Source organism: Bufo bufo, chromosome 5 (genome assembly GCF_905171765.1).
Source record: "Bufo bufo chromosome 5, aBufBuf1.1, whole genome shotgun sequence".
Taxonomy (NCBI): domain Eukaryota; kingdom Metazoa; phylum Chordata; class Amphibia; order Anura; family Bufonidae; genus Bufo; species Bufo bufo.
The window spans coordinates 435793950-435816754 of record NC_053393.1 but is presented as its reverse complement, the minus strand read 5'-3'; the positions used below and the strand labels follow the sequence as shown (position 1 = coordinate 435816754).

Genomic DNA, 22805 nt, shown 5'->3' with positions numbered 1-22805 from the left:
TCCTTTAAAGCTGACCTACAGAAGTGAAGAAAAATGGCTGGATTGTTATGGAAACCTGGAGTAAAACTGTGTATGTGGAGACTAAGGGCCTGCGAGCTTCTATTGGCTGACAAGGGCCAGGTGATCGTGTATGGCAGTTGGTATATGAGGAGAAAGACCTGCAGGCTTCTATTGGCTATTGTAGGTCATGTGCATTTTTTGGGAATATCGCAAGAACGGTACATGGTAGAGAGCTGAGACCTGGTCTAAAACCTTCCCGGACACCTGATGTGCCAAATTTTGTGATTGTAAATGCGACGGTGCGGATTCCTTTAGCGGACATACATACATACATACATGCATGCATGCATGCATGCATGCATGCATGCATGCATACATACACTCAGCTTAAAATATTAGACTAGCAGAAGGACCCGGCTTCGCACAGGTATATTTCATCTATTTCATTTAACCACCTCAGCCCCCAGAGCTTAAACACCCTTAATGACTAGGCCACTTTTTACACTTCTGACCTACACTACTTTCACCGTTTAATGCTCGGTGTTGCAACTTACCACCCAAATGAATTTTACCTCCTTTTCTTCTCACTAATAGAGCTTTCATTTGGTGGTATTTCATTGCTGCTGACATTTTTACTTTTTTTGTTATTAATTGAAATTTAACGATTTTTTTGCAAAAAAATGAAATTTTTCACTTTCAGTTGTCAAATTTTGCAAAAAAAATGACATCCATATATCAATTTTTCTCTAAATGTATTGTTCTACATGTCTTTGATAAAAAAAAAATGTTTGGTTAAAAAAAAAATGGTTTGGGTAAAAGTTATAGCGTTTACAAACTATGGTACAAAAATGTGAATTTCCGCATTTTGAAGCAGCTCTGACTTTCTGAGCACCTGTCATGTTTCCTGAGGTTCTACAATGGCCAGACAGTACAAACACCCCACAAATGACCCCATTTCGGAAAGTAGACACCCTAAGGTATTCGCTGATGGGCATAGTGAGTTCATAGAACTTTTTATTTTTTGTCACAAGTTAGCGGAAAATGATTATTTATTTATTTTTTCTTACAAAGTCTCCTATTCCACTAACTTGTGACAAAAAATAGAAACTTCCATGAACTCACTATGCCCATCACGAAATACCTTGGGGTGTCTTCTTTCCAAAATGGGGTCACTTGTGGGGTAGTTATACTGCCCTGGCATTTTAGGGGCCCAAATGCGTGCAAAGTAGTTTGAAATCAAAATGTGTAAAAAATGGCCGGTGAAATCCGAAAGGTGCTCTTTGGAATGTGGGCCCCTTTGCCCACCTAGGCTGCAAAAAAGTGTCACACATGTGGTATTGCCGTACTCAGGAGAAGTTGGGCAATGTGTTTTGGGGTGTCATTTTACATATACCCATGCTGGGTGAGAGAAATATCTCGGCAAAAGACAACTTTTCCCATTTTTTTTTTAATACAAAGTTGGCATTTGACCAAGATATTTATCTCACCCAGCATGGGTATATGTACAATGACACCCCAAAACACATTCCCCAACTTCTCCTGAGTACGGCGATACCACATGTGTGACACTTTTTTGCAGCCTAGATGCGCAAATGTGCCCAAATTCCTTTTAGGAGGGCATTTTTAGACATTTGGATCCCAGACTTCTTCTCACGCTTTAGGGCCCCTAAAAAGCCAGGGCAGTATAAATACCCCACATGTGACCCCATTTTGGAAAGAAGACACCCCAAGGTATTCAATGAGGGGCATGCAGAGTTCATAGAAAAAAAAAAATTTGGCACAAGTTAGCGGAAATTTTTTATTTATTTTTTTCTCACAAAGTCTCCCTTTCCGCTAACTTGAGACAAAAATTTTAATCTTTCATGGACTCGATATGCCCCTCAGCGAATACCTTGGGGTGTCTTCTTTCCAAAATGGTGTTATTTGTGGGGTGTTTGTACTGCCCTGGCATTTGAGGGTCTCCGCAATCATTACATGTATGGCCAGCATTAGGAGTTTCTGCTATTCTCCTTATATTGTAATGAGATATTTTTTTTTTTTCGTTCAGCCTCTGGGCTGAAAGAAAAAATGAATGGCACAGATTTCTTCATTCGCATCGATCAATGTGGATGAAAAAATCTCTGCCCAAAAAAAAAACGGAGGGGAAAGGCGTCTGCCAGGACATAGGAGCTCCGCCCAACATCCATACCCACTTAGCCCGTATGCCCTGGCAAACCAGATTTCTCCATTCACATCAATCGATGTGGATGAATAAATCATTGCCGGGATTTTTTATTTTTTTTTATATATACAAAGCATATGAACACCGCCGCCTCCTCAGCTCATATGCCTCGGCAAACGTATCTTTTACTGCAGAGGAGAAATCTCGTCTTGCAGCGCCGCATACACCGACTTGTGTGTAATCTGACAGCAGCGCAATGCTTCTGTCAGAATGCACATCAGTGCTGCAGCTAGTCGATCGGTTGGTCCACCTGGAAGGTAAAAAAAAAAAAAAAAAAAAAACAGGCCGTAACGCAATAAATTTTATTAACTTTATAATAACTTTTGAACAGAACTTTATTTAACTTTTTGAACTGAACGTTAACTTTTTTGCTTACTGGTGTTTTTTTTTGTTTTTTGTTTTTACCTTTTTATGGGACAAACCTCTCCTTCCCCATGGGACAATGTGCAAAGCGCAAATTGCCCAAAGATGTGGCGAAGTACATTATGCACTTTATCCCAGGTGAAAGGAGACGTTTGCAGCAGCTGTGAGTGTAAGGGCCCTAATAGCCCTGTGTGCCTGTCCTGTGAGATGCAATCCCTATGCTAAGTGTACCTGTGTGTGGTACTTCCGGAAACACTCTCCAAAGCATAGGGCAGGGTGGTCAGGGCATTTAGGACAGAAATAGCGGGTGTCACGCCTTATTCCACTCCTGCTAGAGACACAACATCTTTTTCGGGGTGACGGTTGGGTTGAGGTACCGGCAACGACACTGGGGAAATGTCGCTCGTGTAGACGGCTAACTACACTGGTGGATGGGGCCACGGAACCTCCTGGATACAGGAGGTTCTCGATGATCTCTTCCTGAAATTTGAGGAAGGATCGTGTTCTCCCAGCCTTACTGTAGAGAACAAAACTATTATATGCAGCCAATTGAATCAAATGTACAGACACCTTCTTATACCAGCGTCTGGTGCGTCTGGAAACTAAATACGGAGACAACATCTGGTCATTGAAGTCCACCCCTCCCATGAGCAAATTATAGTCGTGGACACAGAGGAGCTTTTCAATGACACTGGTTGCTCGCTCAATTTGTATTGTCGTGTCTGCGTGAATGGAGGAGAGCATGTAAACGTCACGCTTGTCTCTCCATTTCACTGCGAGCAGTTCTTCGTTACACAAGGCAGCCCTCTCCCCCCTTGCAAGACGGGTGGTAACGAGCCGTTGGGGGAAGCCCACGCGACTAGGTCGCACGGTGCCACAGCAGCCAATCTGTTCTAGGAACAAATGCCTGAAGAGGGCCACACTTGTGTAGAAATTGTCCACATAAAGATGGTACCCCTTGCCAAATAAGGGTGACACCAAGTCCCAGACTGTCTTCCCACTGCTCCCCAGGTAGTCAGGGCAACCGACCGGCTCCAGGGTCTGATCTTTTCCCTCATAGATCCGAAATTTGTGGTTATAGCCTGTGGCCCTTTCACAGAGCTTATACAATTTGACCCCATACCGGGCGCGCTTGGGATGTTTTGTTTGAAGCCAAGGCGCCCGGTAAAATGTATTAGGGACTCGTTTACGCAGATGTTTTGCTCAGGGGTATACAAATCTGCAAATTTCTGGTTGAACTGGTCTATGAGGGGCCGAATTTTGTGGAGCCGGTCAAAAGCTGGGTGGCCTCTGGGACGGGAGGTGGTGTTGTCGCTAAAGTGCAGGAAACGCAGGATGGCCTCAAATCGTGCCCTGGACATAGCAGCAGAGAACATGGGCATGTGATGAATCGGGTTCGTGGACCAATATGACCGCAATTCATGCTTTTTTGTTAGACCCATGTTGAGGAGAAGGCCCAGAATTTTTTTTTATTCGGAAACTTGGACTGGTTTCCACCGGAAAGGCTGGGCATAAAAGCTTCCCGGGTTGGCGGATATAAATTGAGTGGCATACCGATTTTTTGTTTCTGCCACGACTAAGTCCAAGAGCTCTGCAGTCAAGAACAGCTCAAAAAATCCCAGGGCCGAACCGATCTGAGCTGTCTCAACCCGAACTCCAGACTGGGCGGTGAAAGGGGGAACTAATGGTCCGGCTGAAGTTGGGGACTGCCAATCAGGATTTGCCAGCACCTCAGGGACTCTAGGGGGTCTACGGGTCTGTCTGTGCGGTGGCTGCGACGGGGTAACTATTGCATGTGTTACCGTACCAGCTTCAACTGCCCTTCTGGTGCTCGCCACTTTACCATGTTGTACGGCAGTGCTGGTACTAGGTCCAGGGAGGGTTGCGCTGCTGGTGTATGCCTCACCACGTAATCCGACAGCGCCAGCCCCACTCTGCTGCTCTTGAAGCGGAACCTGCGCAACCTGTGGTCTAGCGACACGGGGCCAGGTACGCCTGGTGCTATCAGGGACCTCAACCTCCTCGTCCGAACTTTGGGTCAGACTGCCACTGCTTTCTACAGGTTCATATTCTGACCCGCTAGATTAGTCAGATGAGGGTTCCCATTCCTCATCCGACTGGGTCAGAAGCCTGTAGGCCTCTTCAGAAGAATACCCCCTGTTTGACATTTGGACTACTAAATTTAGGGGTATTCCCTACCCAAGAAAAAAAGCAAGCCTGTCTTACAAATGGGAGGCTAGCGAAGTACCGGGGGCCGCTGCGATTGATAAAAAAAAAATCAGTTTTGATATTTTTTATCGCCGCAGCGCTTGTAAAGTGATTGTGCAGTGATCAAAAAATATATATTTTTTTGTCACTGCGGCGGGGCGGGCGTGGGTGAACGCACGTGTGGGCGACCGATCATGCCTGATCGGGCAAACACTGCGTTTTGGGTGGAGGGCGAGCTAAGGTGAAACTAATACTATTATAGATCTGACTGTGATCAGTTTTGATCACTTACAGATACTATAAAAGTACAAATGCTGATTAGCGATACGCTAATCAGCGAATAAGTGACTGCGGTGGGCTGGGCGCTGACGCTAAACTACCTAACCAATGGACCTAAACTATCCTAAAACATAACAGTCAATACTAGTGAAAAAAAAAAAGTTACAGTTTACACTGATCACTTTTTTCCTTTCACTAGGTGATTGACAGGGGTGATCAAGGGGTTAATTGGGGTGATCTGGGGCTAAGTGTAGTGTTGGTGGGTACTCACAGTGATGTCTGCTCCTCTGCTGAAACCAACCGACGAAAAGGACCAGCAGAGGAGCAGAGAAGCCATTTAACACATCATATTTACAAATATAATGTGTTAACTGGCTTCTGATTCGATTTTTTAAAAATCATCAGCTTGCCAGCCACGATCATTGGCTGGCAAGCTGATGACGTGACCCCCCTCTAACTTTTGCCGGCCCGCGATGCGCATGCGCGGGCCGGCTAAGCGCGTCATCTCGCGTCTTGTGAGATGACGCATATATGCGTGACTGTGCGCTGAGCTGCCGCCCCAGGAACGCGATCCTGCGTTAGGCGGTCCGGAGGCGGCTAATGTTTGTGTGTGTCGTTAAAAGATATCAATAGTATCCACTATAACAGTGACATCTACAGTACCCCGCCCCTTTAACAGTGACCTCCACAGCGGCCTGCCCCTTTTAACAGTAACATCCACAGCGCCCTCGCTTTTAACCGTGACCTCCACAGAGGCCGGCCCTTTATTAGTGACCTCCACAGTACCCCGCCTCGTTAAGTGGTCACAATAACCTGCCCCCTTAACAGTGATCACAGACCTCCGTTCCCTTAAAATTTGACCTCCACAACTCAAATTTGACATGCAGAATGTAAAAATAAATTCCCCATTAAAAGTGTCCTGTCTGACCCAGGAAGAAGTACATCAGCGACTTAAAAAGATTAAAATAGACAAATCGCCAGGACCCCATGGCATACACCCCGTATCCTAAGGGAATTAAATAATGTCATAGCCAGACCCTTATTTCTGATATTTGCGAACTCTATACTGACAGGGAATGTTCCACAGGATTGGCGCATGGCAAATGTGGTGCCAATATTCAAAAAGGGTCCAAAAACAGAGCCTGGAAACTATAGGCCGGTAAGTTTAACATCTGTCGTGGGTAAACTGTTTGAAGGTTTTCTGAGAGATGCTATCTTAGAGCATCTCAACGGAAATAAGCAAATAACGCCATATCAGCATGGCTTCGTGAGGGATCGGTGATGCCAAACTAATTTAATCAGTTTCTATGAGGAGATAAGTTCTAGACTTGACAGCGGCGAATCAATGGATGTCGTATATCTGGACTTCTCCAAAACACTGTACCACATAAAAGGTTAGTATATAAAATGAGAATGCTCGGACTGGGAGAAAGCGTCTGTATGTGGGTAAGTAACTGGCTCAATGATAGAAAACAGAGTGTGGTTATTAACGGTACATACTCGGATTGGATCTCTGTCACTAGTGGAGTACCTCAGGGGTCAGTATTGGGCCCTATTCTCTTCAATATATTTATTAATGATCTTGTAGAAGGCTTGCATAGTAAAGTATCAATTTTCGCAGATGACACTTAACTGTGTAAAGTAATTAACACTGAAGAGGACAGTATACTACTACAGATGGATCTGGATAGATTGGAGGCTTGGGCAGATAAGTGGCAGATGAGGTTTAACACTGACAAATGTAAGGTTATGCACATGGGAAGGAATAATGCCAGTCACCCGTACATACTAAATGGTAAAACACTCGGTAACACTGACATGGAAAAGGATCTAGGAATTTTAATAAACAGCAAACTAAGCTGCAAAAACCAGTGTCAGGCAGCTGCTTCCAAGGCCAATAAGATAATGGGTTGCATCAGAAGGGGCATAGATGCCCGTGATGAGAACATAGTCTTATCACTTTACAAATCGCTAGTCAGACCACACATGGAGTACTGTGTACAGTTCTGCGCTCCTGTAAGCAAGGCAGACATAGCAGAGCTGGAGAGGGTCCAGAGGAGGGCAACTAAAGTAACTGGAATGGGGCAACTACAGTACCCTGAAAGATTATCAAAATTAGGGTTATTCACTTTAGAAAAAAGACGACTGAGGGGAGATCTAATAACTATGTATAAATATATCAGGGGTCAGTACAGAGATCTATCCCGTCATCTATTTATCCCCAGGACTGTGACTATGACCAGGGGACATCCTCTGCGTCTGGAGGTAAGAAGGTTTCTACACAAACATAGAAGAGGATTCTTTACGGTAAGAGCAGTGAGACTATGGAACTCTCTGCCTGAGGAGGTGGTGATGGTGAGTACAATAAAGGAATTCAAGAGGGGCCTGGATGTATTTCTGGAGCGTAATAATATTACAGGCTATAGCTACTAGAGAGGGGTCGTTGATCCAGGGAGTTATTCTGATTGCCTGATCGGAGTCGGGAAGGAATTTTTTATTCCCCTAAAGTGGGGAAAATTGGCTTCTACATCACAGTTTTTTTTTGCCTTCCTCTGGATCAACTTGCAGGATAACAGGCCGAACTGGATGGATAAATGTCTTTTTTCGGCCTTATGTACTATGTTACCACGCCCCCTTAACAGTAACCTCTACAGCACCCCGTCCATTAACACTGACCTCCATAGCGGACCATCCCCTTAACTGTGACCTCCACAGTACCCCCTCTCTTTCACAGTGATTTCCACAACACCCTGTCCCCTTAACAGTGGCCTCTACAGCAATATGCCCCTTAACACTGACCTCCATAGCGGACCGTCCCTTTAACTGTGACCTCCACAGCAGCCTGCCCGTAGGGTGGCCAGAGGTCGGGTTTTAGGCCGGACATTCCGGCTTTCAGACTCCCTGTCCTCCGTCCAGCACAGGGCCTGGACAGACACAGGGATGTTCTTTTGAACAGCTCACTCTGACAGCAGCACTGTGCTGTCTGAGCGTAAGCTATAGGGAGAAAGTCACCCTCCCTTCCACCCGTGCAGCTGACAGAAGTTGATTTTTTTTTTAACCTTCATTTTTTCAATCCCCGTCGGCTGCGGAGTGGGCGTGGCTTAGTGTGACCTCGGGCGGGGTTTTTAAGTCCGTCTTTTGAGGGTGGCCTGAATGGCCACTAAGGATCGACTGATATTGAATTTTTTTTAGGGCCGATACCGATAATCGGTGAACTTTCAGGCCGATGGCCCATAATTTATACCAATATCTTATATATTATAATATACCGTATATTATATTAGTTGGTAGTCACTGGAAATTTGCATTTGGCACTAGTATATTATAAATTAATAAAGCCCTTAGTTGGTAGTCAATTTATAATTTACATTTATGATATACTAGTGCCAAATGCCAATTTCCACACCATCCCCCGCTTCTCACTGACTTTATTAACCCCCTATCAGACCTCAGATGAATAAAATAAAAAAAACTCCTCACCTCTCCTGCGCCGTGGCTCCTCTTCATCTCTGGGTCTGGTGTCGTGCTCCCCTGTGTTCTCTGGCTCGCGCTGCACTGTCACCTGACAGCGTGTAGCATCAGGTCATAGTGCGCGCACTACCTCCTGACGCTGTACGGGGTCAGGACAGTGCAGCGTGGGCCCCATCAAAGAAGACCAGGGAGGGTGAGTATTGGAGGCGCTTGCTGCGCTTCTTCCCTGCTCCCGATGCATACTAGTGAGCGCTTCCATAAGCGCTCACTAGTATTCGCTTTATACGCATTATCGGCATATCGACAAGGTTAGATGCCGATACTGATAATGTGCAAAATCCTTAATATCGGCCGATAATATCGGTACTTCCGATAATCGGTCGATCCCTAATGGCCACCCTACCTGCCCCTGAACTGTGACCTCCACAGCCCTCCGCTCCCTTAACAGTGTTATCCACAGCGCCCTGCCCCTTTTAAAGGGTTTCTGTCACCCCACAAAACTCTTTTTTTTTTTTTGGATAGTTAGATTCCTCATAGCGCGATATAGGAAAATATAATAGTCTTACTTACTTTCATGCGGCCGATTCTTTATAAAACGAAGTTTTATAATATGTAAATGAGGGCTCTACGAGCAAGTAGGGCGTCTACTTGCTGGTAGCCGCAGCAGAAAACCGCCCCCTCGCCGTGTTGATTGACAGGGCCAGCCCTGATCTCCTCCGGCCGGCCGGCCCTGTCAGTATTTCAAAAATCGCGCGCCTCTGGTCATTCGGCGCAGGCCCTCTGAGATGAGGAGGCTCGTCTCCTCAGCACTCCCTCAGTGCGCCTGGGCCGATGACGTCTTCTCTTTCGGTGATGTCATCGGCGCAGGCGCACTGAGGGAGTGCTGAGGAGACGAGCCTCCTCATCTCAGAGCGCCTGCGCCGAATGACCAGAGGCGCGCGATTTTTGAATTACTGACAGGGCCGGCCGGAGGAGATCACGGCTGGCCCTGTCAATCAACACGGCGAGGGGGCGGTTTTCTGCTGCGGCTACCAGCAAGTAGACGCCCTACTTGCTGGTAGAGCCCTCATTTACATATTATAAAACTTTGTTTTATAAAGAATCGGCCGCATGAAAGTAAGTAAGACTATTATATTCTCCTATATCGCGCTATGAGGAATCTAACTATCCAAAAAATAAATAATGAGTTTTGTGGGGTGACAGAAACCCTTTAAAGCTGACCTACAGCAGTGAAGAAAAATGGCTGGATTGTTATGGAAACCTGGTTTAAAACTGTGTGTATGTGGAGTCTAAGGTCCTGCAAGCTTCTATTGGCTGATAAGTGTCATGTGACCAGGCTTCTATTGGCTAATGCATTTTTTGGCAATATCTTAGGAACGGTACGTGCTAGAGAGCTGAGACCTCGTCTAAAACCTTCCCGAACACCTGATGTACCTGTGTGCCAAATTTCGTGATTGTAAATGCGATAATGCGGATTCCTTAAGCAGACATACATACATACACTCAGCTGTATATATTAGATGTGGAGAGAGGCAGTGAGGGCAGCAGCAGTCAGTGTGGAGCAGGGAGTGTTGCTAAGGCACAAAATAGGCTACTTTAGAGCTATTTTCTAATAGAAATGTACATTTTCAGTAATCAAAATATATTACAAAAATGTTCAGTATCGCTGCCTCTACACATTACAAAAAAAAAAGAAAAAAGAATGACATAATGACAGTTACACTTTAAATCTACAGGGGGGCTAAATTGCTAAAAGACTACGTTACAAATTGTAAATACATCTGAGATGTATCTTCCTGTACCTAAATTACCCATCGAAAACCAAGATGTGTCTACTGATTAATGCAGAAGAGGTTGTTCTCTCTTGCTGACTGTGAATTTTGTACCTCTTAATGGATTTAGTAAAACAATATAATGACTTTTTAGTGTCAAAAATAATGTCCTATGACACCTAATAGTTGGTATAGAGATAATCCACGGCACACCAATGTCTTTTGCTTTGCAAATTTATTATTGGTACAAAAAAGTATTCATAGATTTTGTCAATATATGACTGGTCACGCCATCATAGTAATATCAGCATAAATCACGTATCTTTGTAGGCCATAATGTGTCCCAACGTTTCGGTCCTGTCAAAGACCTTTCTCAAGGGATCTGTAAAGGAGTATAAATATAACGATTTTATTGGCGTCTAGATGTGGTGACCATAGTATACTGTTGACAAATAGTGAGGGAGGAAACGATAAAGGAATAGGAGGAAGTGTACACATACATATATATGTGTGTATGCGTCTCTCTGCACACACACACATATATGTACACACCCCTACATAAGCATATATACAGGTCTCAGATTATGACATTAGTAAAAAGAGAGTAAAGGGTAGGTAAAGTAAGAGGGATACAAGACAGGTGGGGTAAATGCTGTCTTTGAAAAAGGAGGATATAGTGATCAGGACTGAGCTATAGCATGAATCATCACTAATCGCTGGGGCATAAAACTGAATCAAGGATCTATATAGTAAATAGATTAGATAGGTGTGGTAAGCATCAAACGAATTATTTGTGCATAAATCGAGCAGAGGATTGAATCCTCTGCTCGATTTATGCACAAATAATTCGTTTGATGCTTACCACACCTATCTAATCTATTTACTATATAGATCCTTGATTCAGTTTTATGCCCCAGCGATTAGTGATGATTCATGCTATAGCTCAGTCCTGATCACTATATCCTCCTTTTTCAAAGACAGCATTTACCCCACCTGTCTTGTATCCCTCTTACTTTACCTACCCTTTACTCTCTTTTTACTAATGTCATAATCTGAGACCTGTATATATGCTTATGTAGGGGTGTGTACATATATGTGTGTGTGTGCAGAGAGACGCATACACACATATATATGTATGTGTACACTTCCTCCTATTCCTTTATCGTTTCCTCCCTCACTATTTGTCAACAGTATACTATGGTCACCACATCTAGACGCCAATAAAATCGTTATATTTATACTCCTTTACAGATCCCTTGAGAAAGGTCTTTGACAGGACCGAAACGTTGGGACACATTATGGCCTACAAAGATATGTGATTTATGCTGATATTACTATGATGGCGTGACCAGTCATATATTGACAAAATCTATGAATACTTTTTTGTACCAATAATAAATTTGCAAAGCAAAAGACATTGGTGTGCCGTGGATTATCTCTATATACTCTGCGACTGAAGTCCTCTGCGAGCACCCACCATTATATTCGGGTGTGCGGACTCCACAATTTCCTCAACCTAATAGTTGGTGTCATAGAATCTATCTGTTAAAGTTTCTTCATAATATTTGTACTCTGTATAGCACAGTGGTACTATGCATCACACAGTCTTATTCTACGTTGCACAGTGGTCACCTACGTCGGACATCGTAATAATAACTGCATACTGCATCACACATTACCATTTTGTCACACTTACTAACAGTGTACTCTGTCATACAATTACATTTTTGGCACACAAGAAGTGTATTAATGTTGTGACACAATAACAGCCAGCAGTGTATTATGTGTCACACACTAGCGTTCTGTATCACCCATTAACAACTGTGTATAGAGTCATTAGATGATAGTCACACAATACCTGTGTCACACAGCCAGACAAAATCCCTTTTCAGGATACTGGAATCCCTTTCTGTAAGACATTCCATGAGAGAGAAAGCATCCCATTCCGTGAGACTGAAATCCCTTTTTGTACAGCGGCAGAATACGCTTTTGTGAGGCATTGTGTGACTGAATCGCCTTCTGTGTGACAAAATCCCCTTTTGTGATACATTTTGTGCGACTGAATCTGCTTATGTGAGACATTCCATGCTTCAGAATCCGCTTTTGTGAGACATTTTGTGCGATGGAATCTGCTTTTGTGAGTCATTCCTGTTTGATGGAAACTGCTGATGTAAGACATTCCATGTGACACAATCCGCTTTTGTAAGACATTCTGTGTGACAGAATTCTCCTTTGGGCGACAAAATCCCCTTTTGTGAGACTTTCTTTTGCGATGGAATCCCTTTTGTATTGAAGAAGATGTGTCGGCACTGCGGTTTGCACATGGTGCACGCATCCAGGGAAGGCTTCCCACTTGTATATAGCGAAGAAGGACCGACACTTACTTTCTTGATGATATGAAGAGACGTTTATTCAAGGCATAATAGTTCCATCAGTGACTAGTTTCGGCTCAAGCCTTGAATAAACGTCTCTTCATATCATCAAGAAAGTGAGTGCCGATTCTTCTTCGCTATATACTAGTGGAATCCCTTTTCTGAGATGTACCGTGCGACAGAATCCACTTTTGTGAGACATTCCATGTGATGGAATCCCCTTCTGTGCAATGGAATATCCTTTTGTGAGACATTTCCTGTCATGGAATCCCCTTTTATTAGATATTTTGTGTGATGGAATCCGCTTTTGTGATATTCCATGTGACAAAATCCCCTTTTGTGAGACTTTCCTTTGCAATGCAAAACCCTTTTGTGAGACATTCCATGCAAGTGACTGAATACTCTTTGTGTGACATTACTATGCGATGGAATCCGCTGCTGCGACAAAATCTCCTTTTTGTGAGAAATTCAGTGTGACCGGAAACCCTTTTGTATTACATCTGAGACATTCTGCATGATGGAATCTGCATTTGTGAGCCATTCCGTTTGACGGAATTCCCTTCTGTGACATGGAATCTCCTTTTGTGAGACAGTGTGTGCAACAAAATTCTCTTTTGTAAGACATTTCTTGTGACTGAATCCTTAGTGCATCAAAATTTCCATTTAGTGAGACATTCCTGTGCAAAGGAATCCTCCTTTGTGCGAGACATTCTGTGCAACGGAAACCGCTTTTGTGAGACATTCCTGTGCAATGGAGTCTGCTTTTGTGAGACATACCGTGCAACAGAATCCTGTTTTGTGAGACATTCCATGTGGTGGAATCTTTTTTTGTGAGACATTTTGTGCAACTGAATCCACCTTTGTGAGACATTCCTGTGGAGCAGCACTCCCTTCTTTTTAGACTGAATCCTATGCCCCAAAATGGAATTACGGGCTGTGGGGCATTCTGTGAACATGCATGATATTTTGTGAGATGGCATCCCATTTTGTGATGTAATCTATGTGAATTCCATTTCATGAGGAAATATATTCTGTAAGAGATAATCTCATTTTGTAAAGAAATAACATTTGGTGAGACAATGCCTTTGGGATTCTCTTATGGAAGAAAGTGTGAGATGGATTTCCATGCTGTGCGATATTCTTTGAGATGCAGTCTTTTTCGGTGAGATTGGGTCCCTTTCCATGAGGAAAAAAAAGTCTTATTCTGTGAGATCACATGCTGCTGGAAATTCCATGAAAGAGAATCCCTTTCGTGAGGTAGGATTTTTTTTTTTTACATGAGACTATATCTTTCCGTGACACATTACATGAAAAGTTATGTTTTTCCATGAGGTGGAATCCCATTCCTTGAGAGATTATTACTTGAGAAATTCTGTGAGAGGGAATTCAATTTTATCAGATTGCCTCCCATTCCATTAGGGGGAATCCCTTTCTGTGAGGCATTGCCATTTTGTGAGAGAGAGAGTCTCATTTTGTGTGTCAGAATCCCTTTCACTGAGAGAATCCCTGTCACTCTGACGGAATTTCATTCTGTGAGATTAGATCCCTTTTTATGGGGCAAACTATTTTTGCGAATTATGTCATGAGAGGAAATCACAGAACAGTGGATCCTCATGGGATCCCAATTCATCGGATGGTATTGCTTTTCTGCCAGACGGTATTGCTTTCTGTCAGGTAATCTGTTTTTGTGAAGGATTATGTGAGAAATAATCTCTGTTCCGTGAGACTGCCTTTTTGTGAAACATTACATGAGAAAAATTTATATTTTGTGAGGAGGAATCCCATTCCACAAAGCAGTCCCTTTTGTGAAACATACCATTTGACTGAGGCACTTTTTGTGAAATGTTCAGAGAGAATCCTATTTTGACTGGTGCAATCCAATTCTTGAGTGAGAGATATTCCCATTCCATGTATTGAAATCTTTTGTTGAGAAACATTTCCAGAGAGAATTGGATTCTCTCATGGAATGTTTCACATAAAGGCATCGCGTCACGGAACGGGATGCCTCTCGTAAATCCCAATTCATCAGACGATATCATTTGTCAGGCAGTATCTTTTTGCAAAACATGCTGTGAGAGGGAATCCCATTCCATGAGAGGTATTCCCATTCACTGGGATGGAATCGCTTTCCATGGGACAATCTGTTTTTGTGAAACATTTCAGGAATTCTGTCAGCAGGTGGAATCCGGTTCTTGTGAGAGAGAGAGAGAGAGAGTCCTGTTCTGTGTGACAGAATCTCTTGTAGAGAAACATTTCCTGAGAGAGTATCCCATTCTGTGAGAGAGAAGCCTGTTCTATCTGATGGAATCCCTTTTTGTCAGAATGCCTTGAGGCGGAATACTTTTCCGTGAGACATTCTATGAGACTGAATTCCATTTTGTGAGACCGAATTCCTTTCCATGAGATATTCCGTGGCACAGAATCCCATTTGGTGAGAGAATCCCTTTCTGTGAAAGATTTCATGAGACGGAATTCCATGCCTTGTTGCGAAATCCCGTTCTGTCAAGCATTCCGTGAGATAGGGGGCCCCTGCATGAGACAATCCAGTTTCATGAATGAGCATTCCATTCCGTCAGAGAATAAGATTCTAATTTCATGAGACAGAATGCTTTTCTGTGATGCATTCTGTGAAATGGAACCCCTATGCCCAAGACATCCTGCAAGACATAACCATTTTTTGGAAGACAAATTCTGCTTTTATGAGAATTCTCATAAGGCTGGATGCCCTTTTCACTAGACAGACAGCGGTGCACCTAGCCTTTCTTCTGCCTAATGCAAAAACTGAAACAGCGCTCCCCCCCCATGCCAATTTCTTAACCAAACCACCTTTGCTACAATGAAAGCGCTCATTGCCCATGGCCCTTCTGCTGCCCTATCCTGGTGCTGCCTGAGGCGATCACCTCACCTGGCCTCATTGGTGGTGCACCCCTGCAGACAGAGTGCCCTTTCTGTGAGCAAGATGACAGAGTTCAAGGTGGTGACTTTGGCCTTCAAATTCAAATTCTTCAGTTATCCATCCAATTGACCATCTCTGGGATGTGCTGGAAAAACAAGTCCAGTCCTTTATGAGAAGAAGACAAGCCAGCAGAGGCAGCTTGATGTTTCCCGCAGGAGTTTAGGACACCTATTCACTTTAATTTGTGCATTCTTCTTTCCCTTAGGAGCACAGGTAATCCGTTTCAGTTGCTTATCTTAAAGTAATCCAGCGCCTGCTTTCTTTAGGCTTCATTTACACGTCCGTGGAACACGGTCCGTGAGATACCGGACTGGCATCCTGCTTGCTGCAGGAGCGCACGGCGTCATTGGTTGCTATGACGCCGTGCGCTTTGTGCCTCCGCCGCAGTACAGTAATACACTCATATGATCTATATCATAGCAACCAATGATGCCGTGCGCTCCTGCACTAAGCAGGATGCCGGTCCATTATCTCACGGAGTGAGTGTGAATGAAGCCTTACTCTGATTCAAACAATATTTTGTTTTACTAATATTTTCTTTATATTATGAGGCAGAATATACAGTCCTGTCAACTAGATATTCAATATTATATAAAATAGCTTGTGTAATTTTGTGACAGGCTATCATTTTTTACAGCAAACATCGTTGTCACAGAATAGAGTTTTCGGACACAAATTCAATTTTGTTACACTATATACGATTTTGTCAAACAGATCCACTTGTGACTGTGGCACAGAATCCTCTGCTTTGTACTTCACAGTATTGCATCAGCTGTACCACACAAGTATATTGTTAGAGATCTATTAGGACAGACATGTTCGTCGCTGGTCTTGATATCCCCAGGTCTGCCAGAGCATGCGCCCTATTAATGACAAGGTGCACGCCTCGTCCTAAATTAGGTGCATCCTCTGGCAGTCCATGTGCCTAAACAGAAATCAACGACCGCTCAGAGCTGCTGTAGATTTCTGGTTTCATTTGTGCCGGAAAACTGTCAAAAATGAATATAAATTTGTCACTTGTCACATAAAAAAATGAGATGCAACAATAAAAAAAAAAAAAACTGAGTTGAAGAACCCCAGGATATTTTGGAATTGTAGAGGTTAATAGATAAGGGCTATATGATTCTGTTTCTAGGGAAAAAAATATTGAATATTCTAATAATAGCTGAGAGGGCTTGTCTGTTTTAACCATTGGTTTGAGGGCACGTTAAACAATCCAATAAAGGTTCTATTTTAAAGATTAACGGCCAGAAACGGGATCATAGTTTGTGACTTTTTAAAGCCACCTTTTAGGCAGAAGGGAGATGATAAATTTCCCCCTATATTTATAAAGGTATAAAGCTATAAAGAGGACCTGTCACACTTCCTGACATGCCTGTTGTAATAGCTTCATGCATTCCCCACGTAATAACAATTCTGGAACATCTATTCTTATGGCTCTATGTTGTGCCATTCCTTTCTTATTTCTACTAGAAGTTATATATGAATTGCTAGCAGTCTGCAGTAAGGGTACAGAGGGGAGGTAACCAGTAGGGGGATGTACCTGCACAGTCTGACTCTATCCAATCAGTGCTGCCATTGTCAGTCTGTGCAGGTACACCCCCCCCCAACTGGTTACCACCCCTCTGTACCCTTACTGAAGGCTAAGGCTTCGTTCACATCACCGTTCAGCCTTTCCGTTTAGGAGCAGGAGAACGGAACGGACGGAGAAGGCACATAACTGAGCCAAACGGAGCCCTTAGGACCCCATAGACTATAATGGGGTCCGTTATGTTTCCACTCAGAAGATGATTTTGAAGCGGAGAAAAAAGTCCTGCACGCACAGCTTTTGTCTCCGCTCCAAAATCATCTTCTGAGCGGAAACATAACAGACCCCATTATAGTCTATGGGGTCCTAAGGGCTCCGTTTGGCTCAGTTGTGTGCCTTCTCCGTCCTTTCCGTTCTCCTGCTCCTAAACGGAAAGGCTGAACGGTGATGTGAACGAAGCCTAATAGCAATTCATATATAACTTCTAGTAGAAATAATTAAGGAACGGCACAACATAGAGCCATAAGAATAGATGTTCCAGAATTGTTATTACATGGGGGATGCATAAAGCTATTACAATAGGCATGTCAGGAGAGGTGACAGGTCCTCTTTAATTACAGACATGCTTATTGTGTATTTACAAAATGTACTTTTTAGTACCAAATGATTTGTAAAGAAATTGTCCTGCCTACATCATATGGATATTGCAGTCTGTGATTGTAAACCACAGGCATGATCTGTTTGTAGAATAGAAGGTGCTGCATCTTATATAGCATAGATCAGCAACCTTAGGCACTCCAGCTGCTGAGAAACTACAACTCCCAGCATGCTCACTCACTTGGCTGTTCTTGTAACGCCCATAGTTGTGAAAAGAGGATTCTGGAGTTTGCTAATCCCTTATAGAGCATGTGAGGGAGCATCTGGATCGGCCTACACATGGATTTGTTTATCATCTTCTTCCATGGAAATGCGTAGGTTTGCTTAGTAGAAAATATGAGATACTTTGAGATGCACTGTCCTTGTGTTTAACAGCCTGAATTTGGGTGGACAGAGGTCATTTTTGCATAAACATCCACACACTCAGAGTAGAAAAGGAAAGCTTCTTTTATTATAGTTCAAGCTTATAGACAAAAGGTGTGATGTTTTTTTGTTAAACAGACCTTCATAAGACCTTCTGATTACCAAGAGTCTGGTACATGAGAGTCCAGGAGATATGAAATGGCAGCAATGTAATCGCCAGTATTAGCCTGGCCTGACTGCGGGATCAGACTACACAGGGTTTGTTTGTAGTCTGTACCCATGGAGACACAGAATTGTAATCTCTGAAGGACAAAATGTTTCCTGCTAAACCAGGAGCTATCTTGGCTGTATTAACGTAACTTGTGAGAAGTGAACGTCCATAACAACTAATACACTACTTTTACTAGAGTCTAAGCTTCTAAATACTAATAAAACTTTATTTTTTTGTATTACTTCGCTATGAGTAGGTAGCCATCATATTTGAGCAACTTATTTAAATAAAGCATTATTTGGAATTTCCCATGTTGACAGATTTTGCTCTTTATTTTTTTATTTTTTTTAAACCATTTCAAATATGGAAGCATCTTTCTTGTGCTGGTTGTCATTTGTATATAAATTTGTATTTTCCACAACTCCCTGACCTACAGCTGATGTAGACCTTGGAAGATCTTCTTTATCCAAATGCACCCCATACTGTGGACTTAGAAAGTATTGTATCTGCATACTGTCTTTTCATCTTTCTTTTCCTACACATTGTTGTGTTCATAGCTGGGTTGGAGATTGTGCTTGGGGCCTTCGTTGCAGATTCCATCCAGAACAATAGAGAGAAAAGTCTTGCATGCAGGACTTTTTTTTTTTTCTCCATTAAAAAAAGATTTCCAGTCGGGAACAGAATGGACCATTAGTCATTGAGATTTGTTTGGCTCTGTTCTGGTCAATTATGTGGCAAATCCAGCACTTTTCGTTGTGTTCCTATAAACTAAGCAGAACAATAGAAATCAGTAGTACAAGTGTGAAAGAGGCCTAAAATTGTACTTGCTTTTGCAGCTGCTGCTTGGCACGGATTACTACTGCTTGGCTTACTGATAAGGCTACTTTCACACTAGCGTTTTGGTTTTCCGTTTGTGAGATCCGTTTCAGGGATTTCACAAGCGGTCAAAAACGGATCAGTTTTGCCCTAATGTATTCTGAATGGAAAAGGATCCGCTCAGAATGCATCAGTTTGCCTCCGTTCAGTCACCATTGCGCTCTGGAGGCGGACACCAAAACGCTGCATGCAGCGTTTTGCTGTCCTCCTGACGAAGCGGAGCCAAACGGATCCGTCCTGGCACACAATGTAAGTCAATGGGGACGGATCCGTCTTCTCTGGCACAATAGAAAACGGATCCGTCCCTCATTGACTTTCAATGGTGTTCAAGACGGATCTGTCATGGCTATAGAAGACATAATACAAGTGTATCCGTTCATGACGGATGCATGTGGTTGTATTATTTTAACTGAAGCGTTTTTGCAGATCCGTGACTGATCCGCAAAAAACGCTAGTGTCAAAGTAGCCTAAGCCGTATAACCAAGCTATGTTTAGAATCCTGTTTTCAGCAAAGTTGTATGGAATACGAGTCCCGAGTCCGCGTGACATCATTGAAGTGAATGGGGCTGAGCTGCAATATCAAGCACTGCCACTATACGATGTATGGTGCTGTGCTTGGTTTGCTGAGAGAAGGCCGCAGCACTACTGTGAGCGCCAGTGCCTTCTCAAACAGCTGATCAGCAGGGGTCCTGCGTGTCGGACCCCCACCAATCGCTTACTGATGACCTATTTAGAGGATAGCAATAAACAAAGTGTAGAAGCAGCACCACTCGGTCCTTGTTGATGTATCCTAATAGATGCAACAGCCTCACCAATGGCCGGAAATATATGGATAAATGCAGACGGTATCAGCAGCATCTCACATCATTATTTGGACTTCAAAGCAACAGCACACATAGCAACGTTTCGGCTGATATACAGCCTTTGTCAAGCCTATTCACATTGTGTTACATCCATATATTTATGGTAAAAGCAAGTGCGCCACCCCCATCCAGATTATCCAATAACAGGTAATGGTATATTTAGAGGATAGGTCATCAGTATAAGGGCTCATTCACACGACCGTGCCGTGTTTTGCGGTCCACAAATTGCGGATCCGCAAAACACTGATGACGCCCGTGTGCCTTCCACAAATTGCCTTGCGGCCCCATTGAAGTAAATGGGTCCGCACCCGAGCCACAAAAAATGCGTCTCAAATGCGGAACCAAAGCACAGTCGTGTGAATGAGCCCTAAAACTCCGGGAAACCCCTTTAATTCAAGAAATATGGCTGTCAATCTTATTTTTTAATTATTTTTTTTTTTTGTACTTGATTGAGGCCTGTCTATTGGCTTCATATGCAATATCTTTTTATCATTCGTAGTTTTAATATGTGATCAAGAATGAAGTGCGGTCTGTTTTTTCAGAAATATTCTTGAAAGTCTGAGAAGCAGGGCTTACATAATGATTGCTGAACTGCCTGCTGTTCTAACACACTGAAATATCCTAGTAGAAAAAAAACTGATTACCGTATATCACATCAGTCAGCTCAATGGTTGATCGGTCATGCGGCATAGACATAATGACCACGAGGAATTGCAGTAAGCTGCCACTTGTGCCACCTGCTGTGAAACTTTCCACCTAGCTACAGCTCAGCGGTGACCCTTACAAGGTCAGGGTACAAGCTGTGAAGAGCGCCATGTGAAGGTGATTATATATTGTTCTCGGCTTGTTTGTTTTCTCGAGAAGATTTGACACTTGTCTTGTAACCCATTAACGCACATTCCTAAGTGCATCTACATTACAATGGCCTCTAATGATCTTTGATGGTCAGCGTGGAGTGTCTACCTCCTCATCAGCTGTGTTAATTACAGTAATAAATGTGATTGTGGATGAGGTGCCACAATAATGGGCATTACAGTTCTTCTGCTCCATGAAGATCAATCTTTGCTTCCAATTCCGTGGTCCTCGTGTAGAGTTATATTGAGTCATGAACCTTGACTAGAGCAATGAAGAAGCCGCTAGTTGTTTCTAAACACTGTATCAATGCTTTGTTTTTCTTCTTCTTTCTTTTCCTTTTCTTTTGCTGTTTTTAGCTTCAGATAGTAAGGATGAAGAATTCAAAACTCATCCCAAGAGATGCTTTCTGGGTATGTACACTCAGCATCCACCTTGCATGAGAATGTACCCACCCTTCTGCCTTTCTGTAAACTGTGTTAACACTGTCACATTGTCTCTTTTCATTTATTACGTTGATCTCGCTCCTACCTAATAATTTTCACTTGCTCATGAGTAATTAATGAATTAAATTGGCGTTCCTGGGAGATTTTTGCAAAATATAACAAAGAATCAGTCCCCACCTGCGCCAATCCCATGCTGCTGCTGTTCTGCCACTGCATCCGTCCCCACTGCTCTGCGCTTCCTGGAAGCACAAGGAAAGAGTCAGCTTAGCCAATCAAAAGAGGTTGACTAGGACCCGCACCGATCTCTAGAACGGAGCCCGTGAAGGGAAGTGGAGCAGAATGCACATGCGCGGCCGCCCTCCATTCATTTCTGTGGGACTGGCTCGACTATTTTCTTCAGCCCCAAAGAAGTGAACGGAGCGATGGCTGTGCTTGTGCGGTGCACTTTCCATTCATTTCTATGGAACTTCAATTTTCAGCACTCCCATAGAAATGAATGGTGAGAAGCCACATATGCCCTGTCCACTCTCCTTCACTTTGCGGGCTCAGTTCTAGAGATAGTGGTGGGATCCGCACCTGTTAGACATTGGGAGCATATCCAACTGGCTAAGCAGGCCTTCCTAGTGATTTTAGCGCTGTCTGGTGGAGACAGGAAGTGCAAAGCAGTGAGAAATCATTGAAGGTGAGTTTTTAATTTTCAGGGCCTGTTTATTGCTTTAGGAATATATCTTCTTTGTGTGTATTTGTTATGAGTGAATTGGCCATGTGGTTGCAACAGCTTTTGAATTGACATCTGGATATTGACAAGTGGGGGCAGGATGATGATGGTGGATTTAGTGAACAAACTTCATTTTTCAGTTTCTAAAAAAAAAATTGTCAGCTATCCAAAATGCAGATGGACTGGATACTGTTTACATCAATTGTAGCATAGCTTGTAATAGCATTTTGAGCAGTAACCCTTCATCAGGCTGTGCAGCGGTATCATCTATCACATGTTGACATATATAGACACTTCTACTGCACACCTTGATCAACAACTAATCAGGGGTGTGGAAATCGTATCGCCCGACGCCCGGAACATGCAGTTCCGGGCATCGGGCAGGTAGTTTGTTCAGTAGCTTAGCCCTGCTGCGGGCAAGTAGCAGGCCTGAGATGGCTTTGTTTACCGGAGCAGTGGACGCAGTGGATCGGCGACGAGCTGGGTGAGGAGAGGCTGATGGGGACGCTTGAAGTTAAAATATACCATCGTATTGGAGAAAACTCCGATCCGATGGTATATTCTAAACCTGAGGTGTTCCCATGGTGATGGAGCCGCACCTCTGACGGGGCTCTGCCATCCGCGGCACCTGAGGGGTTAATTGCGAGGA

General features: G+C 43.4%; 1 protein-coding gene across 2 annotated transcripts in view; it reads left to right on the top strand.

Moving 5' to 3' along the window:
• The window catches only part of SLC66A2 (solute carrier family 66 member 2), a 149225-nt gene that overhangs the window by 26505 nt on the left and 99915 nt on the right, over window positions 1-22805 (top strand). The window contains exon 4 of one of the 2 annotated variants that reach the window (XM_040433509.1): window positions 21352-21405. The exons of the other annotated variant lie outside the window; for it this stretch is intronic. Within the exon in view, the coding sequence (XP_040289443.1) occupies window positions 21352-21405 (54 nt within the window). The remainder of the gene's footprint in view (window positions 1-21351; window positions 21406-22805) is intronic. 2 annotated transcript variants of the gene reach the window in all.